Here is a 14,240-nt window from a genome sequence, read left to right on the forward strand (position 1 = left end):
TCCTGCTCAATCATGCAATTATGTCCAAATTACTGCCAGAGCCTCTTGCCCTATCAGAGCGAGGGTTATAGCCCTGAGCGAGCCAATCGTTGAGGTGTTGATGTGCGGTGCAGGGATCACACACTGCCCACCTATAGCCCCACTGGCCATGGTAATATTATCTGGCGAATGGACGGAGCCACATGTTGCAGGAGCACAGATTATATAATGTCTTCAATTAAAAAAAAAAACATCTTCCATTTTCAACACCAAGGCGGAGCTCACATTTCAGATTTAACACCTCGCCTTCAAATATTTGCAGTCGACACATCATCCCGTCACAAACGTGTCAGAGAATCGCGCACGATCTGATGCTCTTGAATGATCTCCGCATCAAATGTCGGCTCCCTGCATACTAATGCAACCGTGGGCAACGGCGGGGGCACACAATAGGCTGAAACTCCGCAGCGTTCGTCTCTTCCTGCCGTGTTTATTTTTGTAAACTGCGCAGCCCCAACTTTGCGCAGCGGTGGGACGTGCGTTGTGGACGGAGGGTTCTCGCTTGCACCGTGTTTGATGTCTCTCTCTGGACCCTGGAGACATTCCTCATGCATAATCGCTGTGTGCCTTTCTGATCCGCCTCTATCTGCCGCTGGTGGAGGTTAACGTGCCGAGCTGCACGCGCAGAAACACACACACCTAAATTAGAGGGCGAGCGAAACACAACAATCTATTTTCCAAAGAATAAAGCAAACAGAGGCAGAGAGGAGTTTTGTAATGTTTATTGGTGTGATATAAGACCCGGTACAGCTCCTCAGGCTCCTCTCAACTACCTCACGTGTGTCATTTAGCTCTGCGCTAAACAACTCAATTGAATACAGTGTTTTAAACACAGTTACGCCGCGCTCAGCTTAATAAAACCATCTACTCCTGTAATTCATCATCCTTTACCAAACATTAAGCCGGGAAATCAGGGGAAGGGATGTGATTGGAGGGAGAGGACGCTCAGTACGGCTCAGTATTCTGGTGAGGACTCTCTAACTGTAGAGCAGAGGGGGCAAAGGGGTCATGAGGTGTGTGTGTGTGTGTGTGTGTGTCTGCGTCTGTGTGTGTTAGTGTGTGTGTGACGGCAGCATCACCAGTCCTCCAGGGCTCAGCAGGCTAATTAATAATGAATCCCAGAGAGTCTGTGTTTGAAATGCAGATGTGCAACTGCCGGCTCCGCCTGCTCCTTCAGAGGGACCTGTGTGTGTGTGTGTGTGTGTGTGTGTGTGTGTGTGTGGGTTTGTGGGCCACAGGGGAAAGTGTGTCGGTTGGTTGCTCGCTAAAAAAATCTACATGAAATTCACTGGGGTTGTTCGCCGAGCGTCGACCACGTTTGATTTCTCTTTCTTCTTCGGCGCAGAAGTTTTCACAATGAGTCCGTCCTCTCTCCGCCACCGAGTCCTTTCTCTTCCTCGTTGGTGCCGGCGGAGGCCTCAACCCCGAGCTCTTGTCTGCTCTCAGCACAGAAGAGGAGAAGAAGAAGGAGGATGTGGAAGAGGTGCTGGAGAGGGGCTGAAGAGCATACATTACATTTCTATAGACTCTCTGCTCTTCCTCACTGCTCTGAGTTTATAGCAAAGAGTGTGTGTTTGTGTCTGTGTGTGTGTGTGTGTGTGTGTGTGTGTGTGTGTGTGTGTGTGTGTGTGTGTGTGTGTGTGTGTGTGCGTGCGTGTGCGTTTGAGCAGTTTGAAGTTTAACAGATGGTAATGTTATGTAGATTTTCACCAACCTTGCCTCCTCCACTGACCCAGGGACAATACACTAGCCTCTTCTGCAAACAGCACCTGTAACACACACACACACACACACACACACGCACACACGCAAGCGGTGAATAATCTCTCCAACAAACATTCGCTTTGTTTGAGTGAAGGCAAGAGGGACAAACAGTTTCAATTTTGCTCAGGTGTTTCAAATTCTTGCAGATAATAAAAAATAATATTGCAACAATTGCTTTTGTGCGAGCGAGTGTTTGTTCTCGGCGAAGAGCTGAAAGACTCCCTGACCTCAGGCCCGCGTGTTGTTTTGACTGAATTCATTTTCTAATTAACCAGAAGCCCAAAAATAATTTTACGCTGGGATTTGCATCATAGCCGGAATGCTAATATCCAGGACCTGAGACGTTTCACTGAAGCTATACGCCGCACTTGGCGTCTTTGAGTCGTTCCAGGAAATTAAATGAGCTGCATTTTGAAGGAAGTTCAGAATTCAAAACAACTTTATCTGATTTTAAAAATGTTTTTTTTAAAAAGGGGGTTTAAAGTTTATCTTCACTATCAGAATATTGTCATGGCGGCCAATAAAGTGACAGCAGCTCATTCCTGTTTCCACACGTCATATTTACATCCGTTCCCACCGGATCTATATCGAGTTGACACGGAAGTACATCCTGGTTGCTACTATATTTTTTACTTCCGTTTTTAAACATTTCATTATCAGGGTGAGGTGCCATTTTTAAAACGACATGAAGCTGATGTCACCAGCTAGGCCAAAAACGATCCTATTTTTTAATATATTCCTGGTTCAGAGTAAGACCCTCATTTTCAAACCAGACCAGGTTTGTTTTCCTGCGGTTTTATCCTTAAATTAAAAACATTTCACCTATCTGATCTTCGGCATGGGGAAAAGCTTTGTTAATCTGTTATCTCGTATTAATTGCTTCTCTTCCGCTGTGATAATAAGTGGGGAAAATCCATAATTAAAAAATGAGATTGAAAAGAAGAACAAAATCACAACAATCCACCTGAAAATCTCCTGAAACTTGTCTTGAATTAATCCCACATTGCGTGTACTGCGGGTTCAACGTGCGCTGGGGTGTGAACTTCCATGTCACAAATGTCAAGAATGAAGTTTTTCTCGCTAAATTTCGCGGAAACTTGCCATTTTCAGCCAAATCCGTGCTCCAACCCGCAGCCGAACGGGACAGGGATATTCATTTTCTTCACTAGATTACAAAAAAATCCGAGCACTTCACTGCAGACTTGTTGAAAAGCAAAACACACCTTAAATGAAAACATTTTCAAATAGACCCACGCGAGCCAGAGCGGGCCTCATGCATTATGAATGTACATGTACACTTGTGCGCTCTCATGGGATGATTTTAAGCTTCCTTTACATTCACTCATCGGTGTGTCCGATGTATTTCCTCCTGCTCACCTCTGCTGGACACACACACACACACACACACACACACACACACACAGAGGTGAGGTTTGGGCTCCGTGACTGACAGATGGACGTGTAGGACAGCCTCACAAACTGAGCTCAAACACACGTTTTTATTTCAAGTCTGTGATGAAAACAAACGACTTGTCAGCGACACGATGTGAGATTAGTTTCGGGTTTGTTTTTGTTGAAGGGCCGCCTTGTTTTAACACGGTGTCACTGTCCTTTATTAGCGACGTCACGGGTTAATGGGAATATCGATTTTACTGTCTGGGAGCCTGTGAAGTGTTTGAGGCTGCTGCCGGGGAGGAGAGGACGTTTCAGCTCGCGGAGGCTTCGGGCTGGGACAAAATAAGAAAATACAAAATTCAACTTTTAGGCGAAAATCAAAGCAGAGAAACGAGTGTCCCATCAACATTAATGAGAAAATGAAGGCTGGGTTTCTTCTTTATAATCCAGCCGCGGAGCAGGAACAGTAAGAGCAAAGACAGATTGATATGTTTCAGTTGTACAAGTCCTTAACTCGAGGCCATATCTGGCACGCAGGAGCAGATTTAGGCTTCATGGTGAAAGTTTTCAAAAAGGTCATGACACCAAGTGACAGGTCCCGCCCTGAGGCCCAAGGCTGTCTCAATAGCAGACTAAAGCTGATTTATCTACAGACTGCAGCAGCGAGCTGGAGAGGAGAGCGTTTGGGCAAAGGAAACACAGTGTCATGGAGTAGAAACAAAAACAATCACTAGAAAATGTCTTTTAAAAAAAAAATAATCCAAACAACGCTTTAAGTCTGAGCTGCTCATTTGCACTTTTACGCAAAAACGGACTCCATTAAGATTTTTTAATTATTTTTACATATAAATAACAAAAAACAAAACTGAATCACTTCTGATTTATAGAGAGACAGAAAATATTTGAAGGGCCTGTTAACAAATGACGGACACACCAAACCTCCTTAGGAAAATGTGCATTTTTTTGTCCTGCGTGTGGCAACGTAAGTCGGTCCGTCTAAATTCAAACAGATGCATATATTCCTGTTTCGCAGACGTCTTTGACAGCATGGCACAAACCTGCAGCCCGGAACTAATTAAACGAATGCAGATTTCTTTTCTTTTTAAACCGGAAAAACCATTAATCCAGCATCATAATTACTGCTTAGACTAAATTCTTAAAAAATGCAAATTTAAGCTCAAGTTTGGCACGTAGAAAGATGTAAGGTATGACGCTCCACTGGAAAAAAAGGATCAATAAATATTTTTTTTCTCGATAATAGTTAGTTTTTTTAATCACCCCAGCCTACTGAAGGTTAACAGTTAACAAACCTTCTTTTTTTTATTTACTCCACTGCCTCCAGCAAATAATCTGAGTCAGAAGATAATCACTAAACGATTTAGTCAAAGCCGCCGAATAAACACCAACACGCAGATAAACAAACACGACCAACAGCCGCATAAACTGCCATTTTATCAAGACAAAATTAAAGAAATTATGACTCATTAGTTTGTGTTATTTAGCAGCAGCAGAGAGAGAGAGAGAGAGAAAGTGAGAGAGTGAGAGAGAGAGCCTGCATGGTGTAAGTGTAGCAGGGCTGGCTCGGGTTATCTGTGAATGGGCTCTTTATTGGAGGCGCGGAGCGGGGATTTGCCTTTTATTCGCCTCGCTATGGAAACGCGCTCGACGGCAGAAAAATGTTGATGTGAATAAAAGGAATCAGCACAAGGAGCGTTTCTAGAGAAGCATCTGTTACACTCAGAAACTTAGACTATCGAGAGCAATACAACCCCCTCCACAAGTCCCTCTCCTGTCTGCTTCATGCGCCACAGAAACGCACACTTTATTTTTGTAACGAGACCAAAAAATATGTAGTGAATTTAAAAACAATTTTTTTTATAGCGATTCTGTCAAACCTCGAATTCTGTTGACCGAATGAGTTTGCTGGATACGTTTTTCTTTAAATGGAGAATTCATCTTCCAGAAATCAATTCGCGTTGGTGCGTCACGCAAGAAAATGCAAGGAATTGTTTTGAAACACAGCCACACACTGTGCCATAAATCTGCTACATTTTTTATTTTTTTTTGCATGCGATTCTGCATAATTTCATCTCCAACGAAGCAATCCAGCTCAGCAAACTAGGCCACTAGAACAACCCCGCCGTTCGCATCAAATATTCAGCCACTTTTTTAATGAAATTTCAAAGAGTAAACTACATGAAGAATTTACGCACTGCAATCAGAAGAAGAACACAACAACAAACACGCTGAACGCATCTGTTGAATTATTTCCCACCCATCCACAGGCCTGCACGCCACGACAACACGAGGCTACACCACTCTCCTGTCACCACCCTTCCCTCGCTGTCATTCCTCCGGTCCACCCTCAACCCAGCGGCCCTGTCCGACACAGCCAGCCCCCGCGGTCAGCTCACCTGCTCCGGCCTTCCTTCCCTGTCCCCTCTCCGTCTCCACGAGCAGCTCCTCGGCTCAGCGCTCTTTAATGACTTTCTGGTGGCTGCAGCCTTCTTTTATTTCTCCTAAATGTATGAAAATGTATGCAAATTTAAATCAAGCTTAACCTGGGAGCCGGAGCAATATATTTAATGGAATTTCAAACCAATAAGGAGACCGGGACGCAGTCTTCTAATGGCAAATATAATCACGCGGCTAAGTTAGCTCTCAGATATGCAGATAGATCTTTTTCATCTCTGTGAGGACCTGATGAGATTCTTAAAGACTGGAAGTATGAGTGTGTGGCGCGGGAGGACACATGTACTTCTTTGAGAAAATGCAGAAATGATTTAGTTTGAGGTTGTAAACATGCTCGATGGGTACAAGATTCCCAGCAAAGAGTGTGAGCTGGGCTGTCAGAGAAATGTTCCATTTTTAATATCTTATGGAAATCTTATTTTAAGGACTAAATTGCAGTTAAAGGCCCATGACAAGAGTTATTTTTGTCTCGCCAAAAATGGTGAATGTCCTGCGCGTAAAACACTTGTGCGTAAAACTCAACTATCTCGAGAAGCTCAATCCATAAACACCTGAGGAAGTATTCTGTAAAAGTTAATAATTAGCAGTGAGAACTGCTCTTGGTTTGATTGTATCCCCTCTAAATTAAGTGCTGGCACGTCTAACGAATGCCATTGCGCTTTAATCTCCTCCTTCGCACGCGCTCAAGGGTGACAGGAGCGGCAATAAACTCGTGCGTAAATCAGTTGGAAACTTTAATTAATAAACAGGAACTGCGCTCCACGCGCACGTCGTTCCACAGCCAGACCCACTGGACCAGCATTCCGACTCACTTCCGGTTCGACTCCCTGTAACCCTTTCCTCTCCGCAGCTCCGCTTCCAGAGGCGGAGGTCCGGGCATCTGCGCTGTCATTGGTCGACGCGCGCCGTCACTGCGTCTCCGTCGGCCTGTGAGTGGTGGTGGAGGCTGTCAGTCAGTGCCAGGCTGCTGCCGAGACTCCAGAGAGAGGGAGATGTCAGAGGCTGAGCTGCTCCCTCGCTTCAGTAGCACTAGTGGGGTTCAGCAGCCAGCATGGCCACAGCTGCCTCCAGCCCCTACACCCTGCTCAGCTCCAGCCCCATGATCCACCCGGACAGCCAGGCCATGCAGCCTGCTAGCCCCTACAGGGGACACCAGAAGCTGCTCCAGAGCGACTATCTGCAGAGCGTCCAGAGCAACGGACACCCCCTCGGGCACCAGTGGGCGAGCAGCCTGTCGGAGGGCAGCCCCTGGTCGGCCTCTATGGAGCAGCAGGACGTGAAACCAGGCCGAGAGGACCTTCAGCTTGGCATCATCCATCACCGCTCCCCGCACGTAGCGCATCACTCCCCTCATCACAACAACCATGGCAACCACCCGGGAGCCTGGGGGACTCCGGTGTCCCACAACTCCTCCATCACCAGCGGGCAGCAGATCAACATCTACTCCCAGACGGGCTTCACTGTCAACGGCATGCTGGACCACGGTGGCCTCACACCTCCACCCAACCCGCAGGGCCAAGGCATGCACCCGGGCCTCAGGGACACACTCAGCCCCGAGCACAGCGACCTCGGCGGGCACCACTGCCACGACCACTCCGACGAGGAGACGCCGACTTCGGACGAGCTGGAGCACTTTGCCAAGCAGTTCAAACAGCGGAGAATCAAGCTGGGCTTTACGCAGGCGGACGTGGGTTTGGCTCTGGGCACGCTCTACGGTAACGTCTTTTCCCAAACCACCATCTGCAGGTTCGAGGCTCTGCAGCTGAGCTTTAAAAACATGTGCAAACTAAAGCCGCTGCTGAACAAGTGGCTGGAGGAGGCGGACTCGTCCACGGGCAGCTCTAGCAGTATAGACAAGATAGCAGCTCAGGGGAGGAAGAGGAAGAAGAGGACGTCCATCGAGGTGAGCGTGAAGGGGGTTCTGGAGACGCACTTTCTCAAGTGTCCCAAACCGTCCGCGCAGGAGATCACCTCGCTGGCGGACTCGCTGCAGCTGGAGAAGGAGGTGGTGCGCGTGTGGTTCTGCAACCGGAGGCAGAAGGAGAAGCGCATGACGCCGCCGGGGGAGCCGCCGCCGCACGAGGGACCCTACTCTCACAGCGGGAGCGCGGGAGACGCCTCCTCGTGCCACGATCTCTGACCGCAGCACCGGGAGGATTCCCCCGGCACAGACTCTGGAGCGCACGGGGCGCAGCGGCGGTGGCGCCTCCCAGCCGCCGCGCCTGTCCCGGTACAGACTCCTCCACACGCCTCCAGCACTGAAACAATAACAATGACAGAGATACCTGTTCAGCCTTCGTCATTTTCTAACTGTCATGAGGGCATTACTCTATAGACGTCACATTTCAGATTACCTTTGGAGCCCGCCAAATTATTTTCTACATCACGGATATAAATACAAAATGTGCCTAATAACCTGCCAGCGCCTTTGGTTTGTGTCACCACTTCTCATCAGCTCGATAATAACGATAAGATGGGACTGATGTGTTTTGGGCTCCTCTCACACACTTTGCTTCTGTTGTATGAACAGTGGAGTGAAACAAATAGTAATAATCTCACTTTTTTTTTTTTCTTAATTGATTCGTTGCAGCAGCAGATCGAGGCCATTTTACAGCGCAGCTCATGCTTCCCTCGGGCGTATACGATGCTTTAGTCCTCGTCATATTTACAGTCATTATTTTGTAACATACTCGTAGCAGATCTGTAATTATTTTTGCATATGCAAATATAGGCCCTCGTCAGCAGCCGTAGAGGTGTTGCTACCAACATAATAGCACTTGGAGGGTTTTTGTTTATTGAATTCCTCCCTTATGGCCTGTAGCTTGCGCCGCCACACACACACACACACACACACACACGCACACACACGGACACACACAGTTACAGCTATTTATAAATGCATTTATTTGAGTTCAATCATCTTCGACCATAGAAACTGTGTGGACTCTGAAGCAGAGCCGAGAATAGAAAGAGGGGTTGACGACGCTATACACCTGCCTATAATTTTATTGTACGTTCAGTATCAAAATTTTATAATCTTAAATACTCCTGTTATTGGTTTATTTCTTAAGTATTTTTTCGAATATTGTACAGTTTTATATATTACCCTTTTGAAGTAATTAATTTAAACAAATGCTCTTAGTTATTCATGCACTTAATTAGCAATGTAAAAGAAAAAAAACACAATATTTTCAGTAAGATTGAACTGTTTCGGCGGTTTTATTCCAAATTTCGATGACAGCTCAAGTAATTATTTATTTTCAGTATAAAGCTTGTATTATGTTTTGAAATAAACTATGTATGTTGTAATAAACACTTTTCTTGCTACAACTGTTCACTGTCCAAAACAGAATTATTTAAAACTATTTACAAATTAAAATCCTTTATTATTATTATTATTATTATTATTATTATTATTATTGTCATCATCAAAATAGTGGAAGCAATAATCAAAAATGTATGATTATTTTTCTTCATTCAAAACTCCATTTAAATTTTTACATATTTTGAAAATGGGTTTAATCCAAATCTATGACTGATTATACTCACACTAAAGAGAATATTGTGCTCTGTTGATGTATTTATACACACACGTACAACAACATAACCTTGACTCGGCCTCAATGTCATGTCAAAAGGCAACTTTTCCCCAAGTTTTTCATGCCACTAACAGCTGTAAAATATCCAGCGGTTCAACAGGACCTTGGCTGCAGGTTCTGCAGGCTCCACGGATCACAGCAAACTGAGACGCTTTCTCCAGCAGTTCCGCTGAAATGTTATTGTCCGGGCCCTCTGCCCTCCTCAATCAGACATGCGTGATTTATCGCCTGGGCCGCTGGGCCTGACAGCAAAACACAATGACACACACACACACACGTACACACACACTCAGACACACATACAATCAGAAGCAGATGAATCTCATTTCAAAGACTACAGCTGCGTATAATTGGCCGTGCAAGGGCAAAATAGAGCTATATTCCCTTAAAAAAAATTATAATGCCTAAAAATAATTTAGGGATGGTTTGGAAATAAGTAGGCCTGTGGATGCAGCCGCTGCTTAAATGATTCAAAAATAGAGCTGGAGAGGGAGAGTGAAGGAGGGGAGGAGAGGAGAGGAGGAGAGGCGGAAGGGTGCTAGGCCTTGCCTTGAAATGGAGAGCCTGACTGGAATACTAATGCGTCTGAATTTATGCATCTCCTCAGTCTGCAGCCCTGAGAGAGGGGGGTGGGGGAGACAGAAAGAGAGAGAGAGAGAGAGAGGGAGGGAGAAAAGGGTGTGAGGGTGGAGGTGAAAGAGGGCGGTTATGTAGAAGAAGAGAAAAGTAAAACCATGGCTGATTGATTCCATCCATCTATTTTAGTTTGAAATAATCCCTGATTTCTGGGGGTGGGGGGAGAGAATGCCCCTGGATGAAAGGGGAGCCAGCAGCCGAGCAAACAAGCAAAGCAAGCCAAGGTCCAGAGCAACACTGCAGTATCCTTGAGCCTCTTCCACCTCACGAGGCTTCAGTCGGGATGCTCACCAGCAGCCTCCAAATGTGTCTTTAAAGAGTAACTGATGGCTCCACAGAAATAGCTCACCAGTGGAAAAATGATTGACTTGGGAAAGGACAGAGAGAGAAAATAATAACAGGTGCAAGATGAAAGCACATTTCAAAGGTTTTAAATGATGAACTTCAGGTAATTATTTTCCCAAAATGCTTGAGGTCGGATGACTCGGCTTTGCACCAGCAGATAATTGAGGGTCTGAATCAGATCCTGAGTGAGAGCGGACTGATCATCAGATAGGACAGCGACAATAGAGAGGCAGAACTTGTGCAGTGGCAGTTTTGAGGTTTGTTTACTGGCAGGGGGATAATGGCAGCGGCGGACTCGCACCTTTTTTTTTTTTTTCTTTTATAATTGCATCTCATCTCAAACCTTCTGTTCTCTTTGAATTTATTCTGTATCCTGTTTCAAAGACTTTGGTTGAAACTTAAGAAGTCAAAAGTGTAAAAAAAAAAAAAAAGAAAAGAAAAGAAAAAGTGGTTACCAAATTCTTCTAAATAAATTGTTTTCCAAAGCTTTTATTAATAGTGTTATTTTTCCCCCCGGCTTTGTAAAAAAGAAAAAATCTCTGAAGGTCAATAAAGTGAATAGAAAATAAAAGGATTAAACAGCAGGGACTTTAGAGCACAAATTCTCTGAGAAAGCAGACAAAAAGTTTGCGAGCCACTGATATATAGTGTTGGCAGTAAAACTGGCATGGCAGGAGGTCAAAGAGAGGACATTCAGCATCACATATCTCTTTAATGAGAAAGGGGGAGAGCAGGGGGCTGCAGTCTCGATGCCGTACGGAGAACACAGACAAACAGCAACCCACATGAGTGGATTCATACATGGGAATAATCAATATCGGCTGCTGGTCGGCCACATGGCTTTGGACTTTACCGACTCTGTCTCTTCCTTAAATGATCGACTCAACATCACCGAGTCTCATCACACCATTAGATAACTGCAAGGTCATAAATGTATCTTCATGCCTCTTCTATCGGGTCATTATAGGTCTGGTCTTTATACTGGTTGTTCTGTTTAGTTATAGCTTGTCTATAAAAGCATTGGTTCCCACCCTTTTTTTGGGTTGTTAAAACAGAGCAATATCTCCTTCTGACCCTGATAATCAGCTGCATATTGTACGTTTTCCAAATAATTATATATTTTCTTTACCTTGTTTGAAATTTTTCAGTAATTCATGTGAAAATGACAAGAATGATTAGAGTAAAAAGCAGGAATAAGTTTTTGTTTTTTTATATCCTGTCAATAATCTCATAAACCCTCAGATTGAATTTGCCACCCCTTCTCGGAGTGCCAACCCCAGGTTGGGAACCTTGAAATTTCATCGACGTTACACTTGTTATGATGAGTCTTTAAATGTAAAAACAAAATACAAAATAAATAATTTATATATTAATGAAATTGCAAGAAAAAGCGGCTAAAATTAGTATGGCACTGAGTGGAGCTCATACCTCCATCAAGGCCCAACAGTCCCCTTTAATTCAATCCAGCCTAATCCGATATAGCTTTGTATCACTCTAAACTTGAAACCACAAATGTTTAGCCATAATTTTATGATTGTACAGAAAAATGTCAAAAAACACAATGTTAAAGAAAGAGTAAACAAATTCCTGGATTTATTTGGATCAGCACCAAAATTTAATGGGGTCTATTCAGGGCCGACACACATCCATCATCCAAGTTTTGTGGAAATCCGTTAAGTAGTTTTTGTGTAATCCTGCTCACAAACCAACAAACAGACTGACAAATGGACATGTGTGAAAATGTAACCTCCTTGGTAGGTAACAACTGAAAATAATGTCAGAAACGTGTTTAACAGGTGAAACAGAAATGAAAAAGAAAAAGTTTTATTTTAAAATAGATATATTAAAGGTCCTATTTGCAAGAAAAGTTCATTTTTGAGTCTCATTCTGAACTCTCAACGCTTTGGGACGGCAGCCGACCCAACCTACAATCCCAAAGCATCAGTATTTGATGGGTTGGGAATGAGACTCAAAAATTAACTTTTCTTACAAATTGGACCTTTAAGTTCTGAAAAATAGTTCACAAAACTAATGAAAAATTATGTTATCTAATATTTCATCATATGGGTGTTTTATACTTAGTAAACTTACAAGATATTCTGTGAGACTCCCTTATAAATATATTTATATATTTGTATATATCTACTTGAGCAATGTAGGGCAGTGTTTATATGAGGATAAAAATTAACAGCAGAAGTGGATCAGTCACACAGGCCTCACAGACGCACACAACGGACGACCAATAAAAGAACACCAGCTCTGAAACACCATGTCCTGAAGTCAGAGCACTACCAGTAACAGTCAGTCATTAAGAAATGTTGTTCTCTGTATCTCAGCCTGACACTCTAAGTCTGGTTTTTCATTTGCTTTGGAATTACACATTTTTTAGTTGCACAATTTGCATGCTTTGAATCGTATAAACACATTCTCTGGCCCGGCTTTTTCACACTTGTTGCAGGCAGCATTTACGCACTGATTCATCACATTGTGTGTGTTTTGACTTGAAAATAGAAGCAGCCATGCCTCTGCAGGGCGCTGATACGACTTCTAAGTGAACCTAACCAAACTTGATAACTGATCACTGGAGGGCAGAGGACCTCTGTTGGCTACAATGGTGCGTTAGAGGACAGGATCAACTGCAGAGTAAGTGAGAGAAGAAAGCGGAGTGGATGAGGAGGGGAGGGGAGTGGGGGTGTCAAAGAAGAAGAAGAACAAGAACAAGAAGAATCTGCAATATTATTAATGCCATAATGTTAAAATCAATTTCATATCCCCAGCTCTGGCATCCCCTGACAGGGCGGGGCAGCTTCAGCTACAGCTTGTAGGATGTACAGTGCATCCAGCCAAGGGGATCCCAAAATGAAGAGTCATCATGAGCAGAAAACATGTCAAATCTAAAATTCCCTTTTTCTAAAGGGTAACTCCCCCGTTTTACACGTTAAAGTTAATTTAAAGGTCTTTGGGAGTATTACGGCATATGTGAAAAAAGTAGTATAAAGCCTTTTGTGGCTCCAGAGGAAGCTGCATGTAATCTGATAAACTGCCTCCAGTGATGTCACTCAGTGGCAAAGTTGCATTGTGGGTAATGTGGGCAGCAAGTTTTGAGAATGAATAAAATTTGTGTGGAATAAAAAAAACAATATTTCTGGTTCTGCTGGATTGATTTCGATCACTTGTTTTTAAACTGGAGCCTACATTACCCACAATGCAACTTGGCCACTGAGCTACATCACTGGAGGAAATTTATCAGATTACATGCAGCTTCCTCTGGAGCCACAAAAGGCTCTGTACTACTTTTTTCACATATGCATCAGACTTTAATGTGTAAAATTGGTGGAGCTACCCCTTAAAAAACACAATTTCACCCTTTGAATCTCCTCCTCACCTCTCGAGATCACTGCAGGCTCTGAGAAATCTCACATTTTTATGTTCAGTCACTGACAAACAATTAAATCTAAAAAAAATGGTGTCAGTAGCACAGCTGCCCCTGTGATCTTATTGTTCCTGTCTGCTGAGGCTGTGCCAGTCATGTCTTTGCAATTACTTTGACAATTAAAACCACATTAAGGTTGTGCCGTGTGATAGCTCCATTAAGGAGCTCGGCAGCTCTGAGTGACGTCCACAGTTTGTTATTTTGAGGCTGCAAACTCTGATGTGATGTGAAGTGGTCGCACGCGGCTGCACACCTGCAGTCAAGAGGTCTCCTTTCAGAAACTACAGAGCCTGAGTAGCATGCTCTGCATTTGGCCGTTCCACTTACCCTGTCTATTAAACACACACAAACATGAACGAGTGGTGAGGCCTGTTTATGGCTCCGAGAGAGTAAATCACTGTGTCTGATATCTTCATTTGAGACAGAGGGCTGATCACTGCTCGTCCTGCTTGTTCCACATTAACTCATTATCACACACGCTCACTCCATTAATTCTCTTGCTTTTATTAGCAGCAAGAGCGGACACACACACACACACACACACACACACACACAGA

General features: G+C 44.1%; 1 protein-coding gene and 1 long non-coding RNA gene across 2 annotated transcripts; one reads left to right on the forward strand and one right to left on the reverse strand.

Moving 5' to 3' along the window:
* Positions 1-788: 788 nt before the first annotated feature.
* On the reverse strand, positions 789-5,665 carry LOC311257044. Its single transcript, XR_014622564.1, has 3 exons — positions 5,613-5,665; positions 1,754-1,808; positions 789-1,536 (listed from the first exon to the last, which is right to left on the reverse strand). It is a non-coding gene; the product is annotated as an uncharacterized lncRNA (long non-coding RNA).
* Positions 5,666-6,647: 982 nt separating this feature from the next.
* LOC311257043 (POU domain, class 3, transcription factor 4-like) lies at positions 6,648-9,002 on the forward strand. The gene has a single exon (XM_084352494.1). The coding sequence runs from the start codon at positions 6,722-6,724 to the stop codon at positions 7,808-7,810; it is 1,089 nt and encodes a 362-aa protein (XP_084208620.1). The 5' UTR covers positions 6,648-6,721; the 3' UTR covers positions 7,811-9,002.
* Positions 9,003-14,240: the final 5,238 nt, after the last annotated feature.

The sequence above is a fragment of the Pagrus pagrus genome, assembly GCF_965226575.1.
Source record: "Pagrus pagrus genome assembly, chromosome: 5".
NCBI lineage: Eukaryota > Metazoa > Chordata > Actinopteri > Spariformes > Sparidae > Pagrus > Pagrus pagrus.

Excerpts from the sequence above, each read along its gene's own strand:
- LOC311257043 (XM_084352494.1), top strand. The coding sequence starts at position 6,722 with ATGGCCACAGCTGCCTCCAGCCCCTACACCCTGCTCAGCTCCAGCCCC.